At 37.6% G+C, this 12,822-nt stretch overlaps 1 protein-coding gene across 3 annotated transcripts in view; it reads right to left on the reverse strand.

Annotated features, from left to right (window-relative positions):
* Positions 1 to 12,822, reverse strand: part of LOC100346553 (ATP-binding cassette sub-family C member 1) — a 105,587-nt gene that overhangs the window by 14,821 nt on the left and 77,944 nt on the right. For all 3 annotated transcript variants that reach the window (XM_002716653.6, XM_008267130.5, XM_070071921.2), the window contains 5 exons: positions 10,417 to 10,477; positions 9,647 to 9,866; positions 4,439 to 4,593; positions 2,225 to 2,380; positions 548 to 747 (listed from right to left, as the gene is read on the reverse strand). In XM_002716653.6, the coding sequence (XP_002716699.4) occupies positions 548 to 747; positions 2,225 to 2,380; positions 4,439 to 4,593; positions 9,647 to 9,866; positions 10,417 to 10,477 (792 nt within the window). The remainder of the gene's footprint in view (positions 1 to 547; positions 748 to 2,224; positions 2,381 to 4,438; positions 4,594 to 9,646; positions 9,867 to 10,416; positions 10,478 to 12,822) is intronic.

Below are 12,822 nucleotides of genomic sequence, written 5' to 3' on the forward strand. Positions count from 1 at the left end.
CTAGTAATTCATTCAAACAGGATGTTGTCACAATGAGAGCTCAAAGAATTCTTCTGCCCCCAAATGCACCTTACTTGTGCAGATCTTTGCTTTAAAAGTTAATCAGAATGACAAAGCAGAAGAAAAGAATGCTAGCCAAAATGTCGACTGTATTTTTAAAAATTCTGCTGGAAAATGAATTACTTTTTCTATTACATATACTTTTTATATGATAAAGTCTCTAAAAATTAAAATGTGCTCAACTACTATTTACTATTTCATTTTTCTTCATGTGAAATTATAAATTCAAATTTTAAAGTGGCATAAAATAATACATATAGATGATGTCTAAACATATAAATAAAACATAGCATGCATTATATCTCAGTAGTTCTAATAGCACCCTGCATGTTCTTCAAAAAACTTTGACTTCTGTTTTCATACTTTCATATAAAGTAGAGTATGCCTTTTATGTGACTATGAATACATATATAATTCAACTTAAATGTATATTATGTACTAGAAAATACTTAAGGCTTTCATGTATAGGTGTGTTGATATGACTCACCTGTTTGCAATTACGTTATTGTAGAAACAGACCAAGTTCTCATTCACCACCTCTTTGTTTTGCTGGATGAACCTCTGTTCGTGTCCAAATGCTCTGATAGTAGACACCCCTGACAAGGTCTCTCCAAAGTGGGAAATAATAGGAGAGCGAGACGCTCCTGCCAATCGTCGAATCTGTCGTGAGCTTGCCACATAGTATCTCTGCTCAGAAGACACAAAGAGGCAGTTGGGGAGGTGCAATGAGAAAGGTTCCCCGGTTTAGAGACTGCAAGACTTCTTGGGTTGTGAGTCAAAGATTGACCTGCTACAAATATGTCCAAGTCTCAGCCTCCAGGATCTGTGAGCACCACCACAGTGGAAACAGGATTTTTGCAAACATAAACGAAGGATCTCTCGATGAGATCGCAGTGGAGTGTGGGCGGAGCCTAAATCCCACGCTGAATGTCCTTATAGGAGACAGAAGAAAAGTCACAAATGCAGGGAGAAGGCCATGTGAAGACAGTGGCAGAGTTAGAGACCTGACACCAAGTCCAGGAAAACACCAGAGATTGTGGGCAGCCACAAGAAGCTAGAAGGAAGCAAAAGCCAGATCCTCCCTCAGTGCCTCTAGAAAGAAAATCAGTCCTCCCAGCACATTGATCTTGGACTTCTGGCTGCCACAACTGAAACAGAGAATAAATTCCTGTTGTTGAAACCACCTAGCACACTGTTACCGGGACCTTAGGAAATGAACAAGTGCTTGGCAATAGTGAAATGTTCCAATTCTGAAGAGCACATGTGGAACATAATGAGGCAAAACTTCACTTGGATAACTCTCTCAAATGACCATGGGGAGTGAACCAGCGGATGGAAAACCTCTCTCTCTCTGCCTCTCCTTCTCTCTCTCTGTAACTCTTTCAAATAAATAAATAAATCTTTAAAAAAAAGATGCCCACTGGGACGCCTGTATACCATTACCGTGCCTGGGTTGGAGTCCCCGCTCTGCTTCTGACTCCAGCCTCCTGAAGGTACACCCTGAAAGACAGCAGGGGCCCTGCTACTCACGTGGGAGACGTGCACTGGTTTCTTGGCTCATGACTTTGACCTGACCCAGTCCTGGATGTTGTGGAAATTTGGGGAGTGAACCAGGGAATGGAAGATCTATCTATATGTCTCTTTCTCTACCTCTCTGTCTCTCTCTCTCTCTGTGTCATTCTGCTTTTAAATAAATACATATTTTTAGAAAGATCAATAGTTTCTCAACTATGAGATCATCACATAAAATTTCACTTACAACTTTTGTTTATAATCAGATATAATTGGTCTCTGTCCCCAGTTTCATTGAGGAGACAGTTTGTGAACTCCTAAAATAGCTTCCTACTATTTCCTATCCTAGCAATATAATAAATCCAAAGTACATGGGTGAATCCGGTCTCTGCACTATGTTGGTAGAGAATGTTTCACACAGAAAATGAAGTAAGACCTAGGCCATGAAGGAAAAATAAGATCTAGACATAAATGACAAAGAAAACATATGAAGTAGAAGAAATAATGACAACATAGATAAATCAATGAGAAAGGAATTAACACAGTGGCATGAGTAGATTTCACATCAATATGAGTTAAAAAATGGGGTCTAAAACTGTATTTGACCATGGACACATAAGTTATTAATAGAAATAAACATCCAGGGACTTACTTGAATGGTGAAATAGAAGATAATTAAGGGAATAACAGCCAGTATGAAGAGTGGTAAAGCTCCCACAATGACCAAAACTGTTCCAATAACATCCAGTGTACAGTTCAACCAGGTCCGTAAGTAGTAATGGAAACGCATATCAACTACAAACATATCCTGGAAAAATTGATATCAAGTCACTTTCTTTTTAACTTTTCATGCTTTAGGATCAAGGGAAGAAGAAATATACCATTCAATAGAAAAGCTTATTCATGTGTGACAATTTGATTGGTAGTAAGTCTAACTGCATGGCTTTTGCCCACTCCTATATATTTTTCTCCTATAGTCAACTGTAACAAATAAAAGCCTCTTCTAATAAAAAGGTGAGTGACTGTGAGCAAGTAATCTAGATTTTCCATTGATGATAACAATCATACAACCAAAGTCAGACCCTAATGAAAGAACAGAGTCCATAACTAGGATTCCAGTAGCTGGGTTTTCCAAATCCAGTATTTGGGGCATTGGGCTACTCCTACTTACTACTCAAAAATTTATAAAACTCTCCAGGACACTATTATGTCCTAAAAACATGTACAGTACCTTTTTGATTTGCTACATCACATCCAAGGCAAAAGACATAGAAAAGCAATATAATCTTCCTTTACACAATTAGAAACTGAAAGGTGGAAGTGGATTATAGGAGTGAGAGAAGGTCAATGGGAAGGCCATGTCATTCACACTTTGTTTCATGTGACAATCAAGCCTATGGTTATGCTACAAGGTATGACCTAAGGAATTCTGAGGAATAGGAAGATACCAAACTGATAGGAAAAGTAGAGATGGTATTTTATTAATTCTGTCTTGCTTTTCCTTGGGGATCTCATATACCAAATAATGTAACAGTCCCATATTCTCACGTATCTTCTTGTCTGTCATTAGAATTTGTTTTCCAATACTCCCATCTGCCCAAGACTCAGTTATCTGGAACTTTATTATTTAAAGATATCATTGTCTATTAGGGTGACAGTAGGAAATGGTTGCTGGGGAAGACAGATGCTGGTGATCAAGCTTTTCTATGAGTTTCAGAACTGTGTGCATTTGGTGTGAATAAGAAAAGTTTAATATTCCAGCAAAAATGTTTTATGACAGATATATTCATACCGTATCTTCACTCTCCCTAACATATCTTAATGTTGTAGACCTGCAGTAACACAGAAGCCACTAGCAATATATGGCTATTGAAAACGCACAATGTTGCTACTGCAAATTAAGACACTCTATCAGTATATTAGATATCTTCCAAAAATTCATGGAAATGTGTATTATGAAAAATAAAGCATGAATTTTAAAATTTTTTCACCAAAATAGGTTTGTCTTTTAAATTCATTTTTTTTCACTAACTTTTTGAAGTACTTCTGTATAACACTAACCAAATTCTAACGATTTTGTATACAAATGAATGTAAGCATATAACCAACAATTTTATATTGATTACAGTTTAGAGTCATGTTTTGGTTACATTGTATTACATAAAATGGGATAATTATTTTTTACTTTACTGTGACTACTGGAGAATTTAAAACTACATTTGTAGTTTGAATTTTATCCCTATTTAACACCACAAATATATATTTTTAATAGTAAACACAATGGGGCAACAGGGACACACTGGAAATCCCCACCTCTCCCTACTCACGCTAAGTGATTTCTTAAGCTTTCTTAACTGCAGAATGTTTTCAAAGCTTCTACGTCCATGTGGACTTCTATTTTCTTTTCCTTTTTAGCCTAAATCAGTGATTTTTAAATGTATGAAGCTGTAGACACCAAATCTGTGTACTTCCTGTGTTCTCTGAGAAATTTTCAAGGGTTCTTTCAGTTATACATGTAAGATGTTGTTACAAATGCAATTGTAAATGTTCCAAGAGTTAGCAATAAATTTGAAAATGAAACCTATGCTAAACAAAAACTTAACTTTGTAGGACAACATGTTTTTACAAATGGGGTTATAAAGAATTAAACACAGGTCACCATATTTAGATATCATTTTTTAAAAAATTATTAATATAAAGAGAACAGATTTCATGTATTTCAGGGCCATAGTTCAAAGTAGATAATAATTCTTCTTTCCCTCCCTCTCTCCCTCAATCTCCTTCCCTCTTTCCTTTTATTTTCTTAATTTTTGCAGAAACATAATTTCAGTCCACTCTATAATCACACGCTTAATGCACTACTTACCTTGGTGAATCGACTGATGATCTGGCCTATGGGGTTGGTTTCAAAAAACTGGAGGGGGAGATGTAGTACATCATTCAACAGCTGAGTGTACACTGTTCGTGAGGCAGCCAGGGATCCTCTGCTGAGAACATAGGCTCCAGAGCAGACGAAGAGACCTGAACATAAGTTGTTATCAGGATCATAGTAGCATCTTAAGTAAATGTTGTGCTTTAACCCTTAAAACTTACAATAGGATTTTAAGATTGAAAACTCAAACATTGTACTTAAAAATGTGAACCTGCGGACCAGTGTCTAAAATGGTACATATAAAATTATTTCTGCTGGTTTACCATGTTACAAGCATACAGCTGTTTCTGTTCACAGTTACAGGCTTTAGAGAAATGCACAGAAACTAAGAGATCAATCTGACAGTAATTTTAGAACGATTAACCTCATGATGTCTTGTGGGACAGTGGGTAGCCAGTGGTGGTGCTATTAGTCAAACAGGTAAGTTCTCTCAGCTTCCGGGTTCATGGTGCAGCTGTCCCCTTGGGTTCAATGGGATAGCTCTGAACAACAAATTAAAATAAGACACACGACACTTCCAGACCAGAGCCGGTATCAGACCTGCTCTGGCTTCTGTTCCCTTTGTGCATTGCCTGCCAAATGGTACATGGATTTCTCCTTCAACTTGAGTTCTTAGGCTTAGCAGTGTTCCTTTCATGACCAATAGTGGACATGTGATATGAATGCATAGCAAAAATGTTTTGGTGTGGTATGCTATTGAGACTTGCCTGGTGGAAGGGACTGAAAAGGCAGACACTATATATATATATATATATATATATATATATATTTCAAATATATATAAAATGGCGACCCAAATTGTGTTCTTTATAATCTTATTTGTAAAAAAAAAATCAGCCTAGAAAGTTGAGGCTCTGTTTCATACAGATTTCATTCTCAAATTTATTTCTAAATCTTGGGACATTTATAATTGACATAATTATAATTTATAATGTCATATCATACATCTAACAAAAGAACCCTTGAAACTGCTACAATATAGCCACAATATAAAATGCTACAATATATGTAATATATGTATAATATATATATTTATATGCTCTATGGGTAATTTTAGTGGAAGTAGTTGGGGGGTTGGCGCTGTAGAGTGGCAGGTTAAGCCACTGCCTGCAGTGCGTGCATCCCATATGGGCACTGATTCAAGTCCCTGCTGCTCCACTTCTGATCCAGCTCCCTGCTGATGTACCTAGGAAAGCAGCAGAAGATGGCCCAGCTCCTCGGGCCCCTGCACCCATGCAGAAGACCCAGAAGAAGCTCCTGGCTCCTGGCTTCGGAATGGCCCAGTTCCAGCCATCGCAGCCATTTGGGGAGAGATTTCTCTCTCTCTCTCTCTCTCTCTCTCTCTGCCTTTCCCTCTCTCTAACTCCACCTTTCAAGTAAAATAAATACATTTTTAAAAAGAAAAAAAGAAAGAAGCTGGAAACAGAACTTCACTTACAAAAACATTACTAGAGTCAAGCTCAAAAAGGAGCTAGCCAAGGTGTAATAAGAAAAGAGAGGAAAAAGCGTCCCAGTGGCTAGTTCAAGGATGGGTCTGTGACCCAGGTTGTTTCAAAGGAGCAATTTCGTGGATAGATGGAAGTGGAGGGTGGGGTGTGTGGGAATTTTTGGTTGGAGACATTGCCATCATCATGTGAAACTGGAGAATTAAACCAATGAGAAAAACACGTAGAGGTGACAAACAGAGCTGTGGATCTTTTACTTGAGCCTTTGGGTGGAGCATGTTTCAAGATCTATGCCTGGGCTCTTCAGGTTTGAGAGCCAATGAATCTCCCTGTTACTTAAGTCAGTTTGCTTTTGAGCCTCATTGGACACACATTTGCTCCATTGCACTCTAACGCACAAAAATTGCTTATAAAAATATTTTGTCCATATGATCCTTGTCACCTTGTAGTACCATGTCTAAAACAAAACAAAATGAAAACAGTGACTCTTCACTACCTTAGATTAGCTATTTTTGGATCTTTAAACAGTATCAAATATCGCCCGCCATTTACTGATTTCTCAGTGTTAAATATTTTCTATTATTTTCCTCCCCCCTTCATCCTTACTTCTCTTTCCCTCTCTCAAAATAAATCAGGTTCTCACCTTTTTTCCTCCGATAAATATTCAGTGTTTACACTATTATAAAACACATATGAGAGGTATTCAAAAAGCTCCTGGAATAGGCACATTATAAAAACTAGTATGTTGGGATTCCAACTTTCTTTGCACCAAAACAAACTGATTTTTAAATTCTGTTTTCTCTCAAAAATTTTTTATATTCCCTCATAATATTCATGAAGTTTAGTAATTTTTGGTGCATGTACTACTAGTTTTCCACATGATTAGCTTGCTATGCAATGAGCCCTTATTCCCAATCATTTCAATAGCTAGCCAATCTCTTTTGCCTATACTCAGTCATCACATATTCTATTGTTTCCTTCACCCGTTTTAGCCTTGTCCCCTCTGCAACACAAACTATTTCTTTGAAATCCTCTATCTACCTGTTCCAAATTAGAGGGTTTGCTGGAACAGGCATTTGTATTCTTCCGTTTCAGGTAATATTTTAGCATAGTATGTACATAATAATTTTCTTCTCCACTTATTGAAACTCATTTTACATGAGAGTTGAACTTTCTGAACTCTTACGTTAATTTTTTTCTTATCATTCATTTTCCATCCCTGTTTTGATGCACCTTTGGGATAATTCATTCTAATATATCTTCTTACACTAGCACTATCCTTTTAAATCCTTTACATTGTCTTGTTCTCCAGCTAATTTATGGATGTAATATATTGAATCTCTGGAGATATTAATCCAACCGTGTCAAGTTTCTCTTCTATTTCATATATGATTTCTTTACTTCTGGGCTCAGTTGATTCTATTTACACTGTTAGTTTGATTAAAGTGCATCCATCATTATCAGTTTATACATCAGAGGCAGGATAACTTAATTAATTAATACACCTGATGTGGATTTCTTCAGCCAAAGGGTACATTAATTACCCCCAACATATCTGTCTCTTTAAATGGAAGGGTTTGTTGCAGACTCAGCTTCAGTGAGAGGGTTCAACATTGGATGTCCACATACTGAGTTCCAGATGTGCAGGCTGAGGCTTTTCCAAGCTCACAATCAGGTGGCTTTCTTCTATGCATGTCACTCAGGCTAGAAGCTCTCATTCCTTCTTTAACCACCGGATTCCTGGTTCTCATCATACTGCTACCACACCAGTGGCAGTAGGCACTGATGGCAGTAGGGGTGTCATAGGAGAGATTAACAGGCTAGCAGAACAATGCACTAGCAAATTACTTGGATGAATTGATTGCAACTGAATTCTACTCTCTCCACCTGTGACCTTGAGTTTAGAATTTTCTCATGGCTTTACTGCCCATGTCTCTTTTCTGTTGCACCTTGTCCAATGTTTGTTTCTGGCCACAGGTTCTTCTGCCCTTGATTATCTGCCTATTGCTTATGTAGAAATTTATCATGCTGTAATCCCTTGAAGTTCACTGGCATTTCATTGAAATTTTGTGAAGTAAGTAAAGTAAATGACCCACTCAGTCATTTTTAACTGGAAGCAGTAGTATAGCTTTTATACATTCTGCTTGGAAAATAAGGTGCCTATATTTTAAATAATTTGCTTGAGAGAGGGAGGGGAAGGGGGAAGGGAAGGGGAGGGAGAGGGAGAGGGGGAAAGAGAGGAGGAGGAGGAGGAGGAGGAGGAGGAGGAGGAGGAAAAAGAGAAGGAGAAGATGAGGAAGATGAAGACAACAGATACATTCCCTAAATACATGCAATGCCAAGGTTGGATGGGCTGAAGCTGGGAATTAGAAATGCAATCCAAATCTCCCATTTAGATACCAGGAATACAATTCCTTGAACCATCACTGCTGCTCCCCAGGGTCTGCATTAGCAGGAAGCTGAAATCAAGACACAGAGCTAGGAATTGAACCCCAGCACTCCAAAGTAGGAAATGTATATCTTAACTGCTGGGCTAAATACCTATTTCCAAAGAGCTTATATTTTAAAAACTGAGTTGGAATAAAGAAAGCCCTAATAGCAAGATATAAAACATAATAGGTTAGAGGGGTGTAGAGTGTCTTAGAAATGTGAGAGCAAATAGCTGAGATCTGATATGTCAAGTATCCTTCAGAAATCATATTTTAATATTTCAACCAAATATAACCTGTGCCTACCCTGAATCATTACATTTGTTTAAAATTATTAATAATCTGAGAGAGAGCAAGTGAGCATAAGAAAGAGAAAGGACTCCCATCTGTTGGTTCATTTCCCAAATGGCTACAATGGCTGAAGCTGAGCTGGACTAAAGCCAGGAGTCAGGAACTCATTCCAGTTCTCCCATATAGGTGCAGGGATATAACTACATAAGCCATCACCTGGTTGTGCTCATACTGTGCATTCCCAGGAAGCTGGAGTCGGGAGCCAGAGCCAGGACTTGAATCCAGGCAAACTTACATGGGATATGAGAATCTTAACATCCAGCCTAAATTCCCATCCTTCAGCATTAGAATTTAAGCTCCTTAACAGTCTCACCTCTTGGTATTCACATTGCTTACGACTCTCACGTACATAGATAGTGGCTATGTAGTGAAGAATGTTGAATCCTGCATGTCTTAACATACATGCCTCAGTTTCCTTCACTACACAATGGGGATAATGTCTTTCTAAATAATTATCATCAAGATTAAATGAGAACAACATGTAAATTATTTAATGTTGGCTATGTTGCTGATACCTACAAGTGTTGGGTTACTCTCTAAAATGTGGTAAATGGAAAACATACATATTTGAATTATCCTCCAATATTAAGAAAATATGGCATATAACACATCTACATCCCATAGGCACCTGGAGGGATGGACAACACCTGTGCCTCCCTTTCTTTTCTGTTATCTGAGGAATCTGAACAAAGCCTTGGGTTTGAGCCAGTCGTCAATTCCCCTGACCCAATACTAAGGATGCCTTTTACTCGTGTCTTTCAGTTTGAATAAGACTCGCACATATAAATGAAATGTTTCTGTTTGTATCTGTAAAAAAAATGGCATAGATTTTATTTGAAATAAGATGATGCTAAATGCTTATGTCTGAATCAATGACATCAGCAAAAGAAATGAGAAAGCAGACGGATATTTTTTACCTTGTATTAGTCCCAATAATCCATAGATACTAAGTTTATTGCTTCTGATCTGCTTCCATTCTGTAAACTCAGTCATGTGTTTTGCTTCCTTTGTCCAGGCACTAAGCCACAGATTTTGACAAATGCTCATCAAATTCTGCCCTAAGTAAGTGGCCACAATCAGCCCCACCCAAAGCCAGCCAAAGGCCTGGAGGTACTTCACAATGATTGAAAACTTCACCTAAAGACAAAATTGATGCAAGAATTAGAAATAGCAAGAAATGTCAGAATGTGACATGACATTTCTGAATAAAGTGTCGTTCCTGATAGTTTCTGATTAGTACCCATTAAACAAATATTACAATGCAGGATTTTAAAGCTGTACTTTAAAATCAAACATGACAGCTTTATATGCTATTCTGATATTTTCTAAATTTTGTCTTCTTGGTCATGTTAATAACTCCTCTAACCCTCAGTTTACTAATCCATAAACTGAATCATGACAGCAACCTCTTTATAAGTACATGTAAAGTATCAAGCACAGTCCTAAGCACTTGAAAGCAGTCAATTCATTTTAATAACTATCAGCAGTAAAATATATTTCTGTATGTAACTGAATAACATGCACTGCTAACTAAACACCACTACCATACCCAACAATTTAATTTATTTAAACTATTTTGTAGTAACCCTCCTCAAATAATAAATGTATATGACAAATTAATAATGCAATGTACTATTTTACATTTCAGTTATTAATAATAAATAACATTAATTCTTCTGGTGCTTACCCCACCAACAGGAATCTTTTCCTTTTTCATTGAAAACTGTTTTCTGTGATCCAATGATGGCCTGATAAAGCAAGATAATATTCGCCTTTTAGATTTTAGATGATCCAAACTTTTTAAAAAAAAGTTATATATTAACCATTTTACTGTGTATTCCTCTACATATTTACCTTAACAAAAACCTGGCTTGCCTAGACTATAATATAGTTCCTTGAATCTTATCAAAGGGAGACTGCTTTATCCTTTCATACATCAAACAGTTTAAGACCAGGACATATTTGTCTGATTTTTCAGTTTCTTCTAAATAATTACCCTTCAGATTCAAGCCAAGTTGGGAGATCATTTAAGCTAATGCCATCAAGTTGTATTATACTCTATCTATTCCTTTCCTGACATATGAACAAATTAGCCTCTAAGTCGTTTTGCCTCCTTGGTTCTGCCATGATCCTGGGTGATGTCACATCTTACAAGGCAAGTGTCTTAAACTCAACCTTTTCCCAAGTTCACGACCTCCACATGCCCAGGGTCATTCATCTGCGTTCTGCTTTGGCCAACCATTCTCATGACCTTAAACCATGTGTCTTATTACCTGGAACTATCCTACCTCAATTTCTCAATATTTGACCATGACCACTTTTATTTCTCAGTTGTAAATCCAGTAACTCCCACTTAATGTGGTTTTATTCCATTTAGAGTCCCAGTTCCCAAAACCAACTTTGTGCTCTTAGATAATCAATGGGACTGGTTTACCATGGAGTTTTCTTCTTTTAGCATTGACTATCCCACATTTTAGGAAATACTTTACTTCCTAGAAATCCTATACCCTCTCTCTAATTCCCTTACTACTGACTCCTTCCCACCAGCCTACAGGGAAAAACACATTCTTCTCGCTTTAAAATCAATACCATCACAACCAATGCAATCACACTGTCAACTGTGACACCCTCCCACTGCCTGCTGGTTACTATTCTACTTCTTGCTTTCCTTTCGTAGTAAGCCATTTTTCCTCCAAACCACCTATTCCTTCCCGAATTTTCTGGAATCTGATAAAACTTCTTTCAGCAAGGACATCAATAAACTCTTGTTGATATATCCATTGGATTTTTTGAACATTCTTTCACTTAAATTCTCCATGGCATTTAACATTCTTGATCCCACTCTTGTTCGAAAGCCCCTTCCGTTTAGTTTTTAATTTACCACCACACCTTCATATTTTCCTCCCTTCTGTCTGGTCCTCCATTAGTTTTGTTAATTTCCTTTCTCTGCCTTCTTAACTTTGTGCTTCCTGGAGGTTCAGTCCAACCATTATTTCTTTTGTATCTTTTGCATACTCCTGAGCAATGCCCTCCATGCTCACTGGTTCACTGACATCCTTCTCTGTGCATCTCTCAAATTGATGTGTCTACTCTGTATCTTTTCCCTGAGTTTCAGTTCCATATGCCAGATTTCTACTTTCATCTAACTTTTCTCTTTGCTTATTTGTCTCACGTACATTCAAAACCAAACTTGTTGTTATTTTTCTTCTTTCTGTAAACCTTTTTCTGGCTTCCCAAAGCACCACAACATTTCCTCCATCCCAAACCTGGCAGCTTTGTAACAAAGCACCAAATAGTTGTCAATTTTATCTTCTAAATATCTCTGTAATTTCATTATCAAGGAAACATTTAGAAAATATCAATCAGCATGAAGAAGAGTAAGAAGAAAGGAAGAAAGGGGGCAGAGAAGAACGAAAGATAGAAGAGAGAGAGAGGAAAGAAAACCAATTCATAACTCTCCAATTCAAAGATAATCTGTGCTAACATATTGCATGTTGTTATAGTCTTTTATTTGTATGCATTGAGAGTGATAATATAAATGTTGACCTCTGGTCATTTTTTAAAAAAATTATATGCAGTCTTTTAACTCAATAAACATGAGGAGACATCAAAAAGTTCATGGAAAATTAATTAAAGGGTAAGTTTATTGTGGTGCAGAAAAATTTAAAAACGTATGCCAACTTTTTCCTATAATAGGCACTTTCCATGAACTTTTTTTTTCTTTGACAGGTAGAGTTATAGACAGTGTGAGAGAGAGAGACAGAGAGAAAGGTCTTCCTTCCGTTGGTTCAACCCCCAAATGGCCGCTACGGCTGGCGCTGCGCCGATCCGAAGCCAGGAGCCATTTGCTTCTTCCTGGTCTCTCATGGGGTGCAGGGCCCAAGCACTTGGGCCATCCTCCACTGCCTTCCCGGGCCACAGAAGGGAGCTGGACTGGAAGAGGAGCAGCCGGGACTAGAACCTGGCATCCATATGGGATGCTGGTGCCGCAGGCAGAGGATTAGCCAAGTGAGCAACTGGCGCCAGCCCCATGAACTTTTTAAAGTCTCCTCATAAAATTAGATATTCTTCTGTAACACCATTATATAATGTA

The sequence above is a fragment of the Oryctolagus cuniculus genome, chromosome 4 (genome assembly GCF_051225735.1).
Source record: "Oryctolagus cuniculus isolate XC-2025 breed Fujian yellow rabbit chromosome 4, ASM5122573v1, whole genome shotgun sequence".
NCBI classification, from domain to species: Eukaryota; Metazoa; Chordata; class Mammalia; order Lagomorpha; family Leporidae; genus Oryctolagus; species Oryctolagus cuniculus.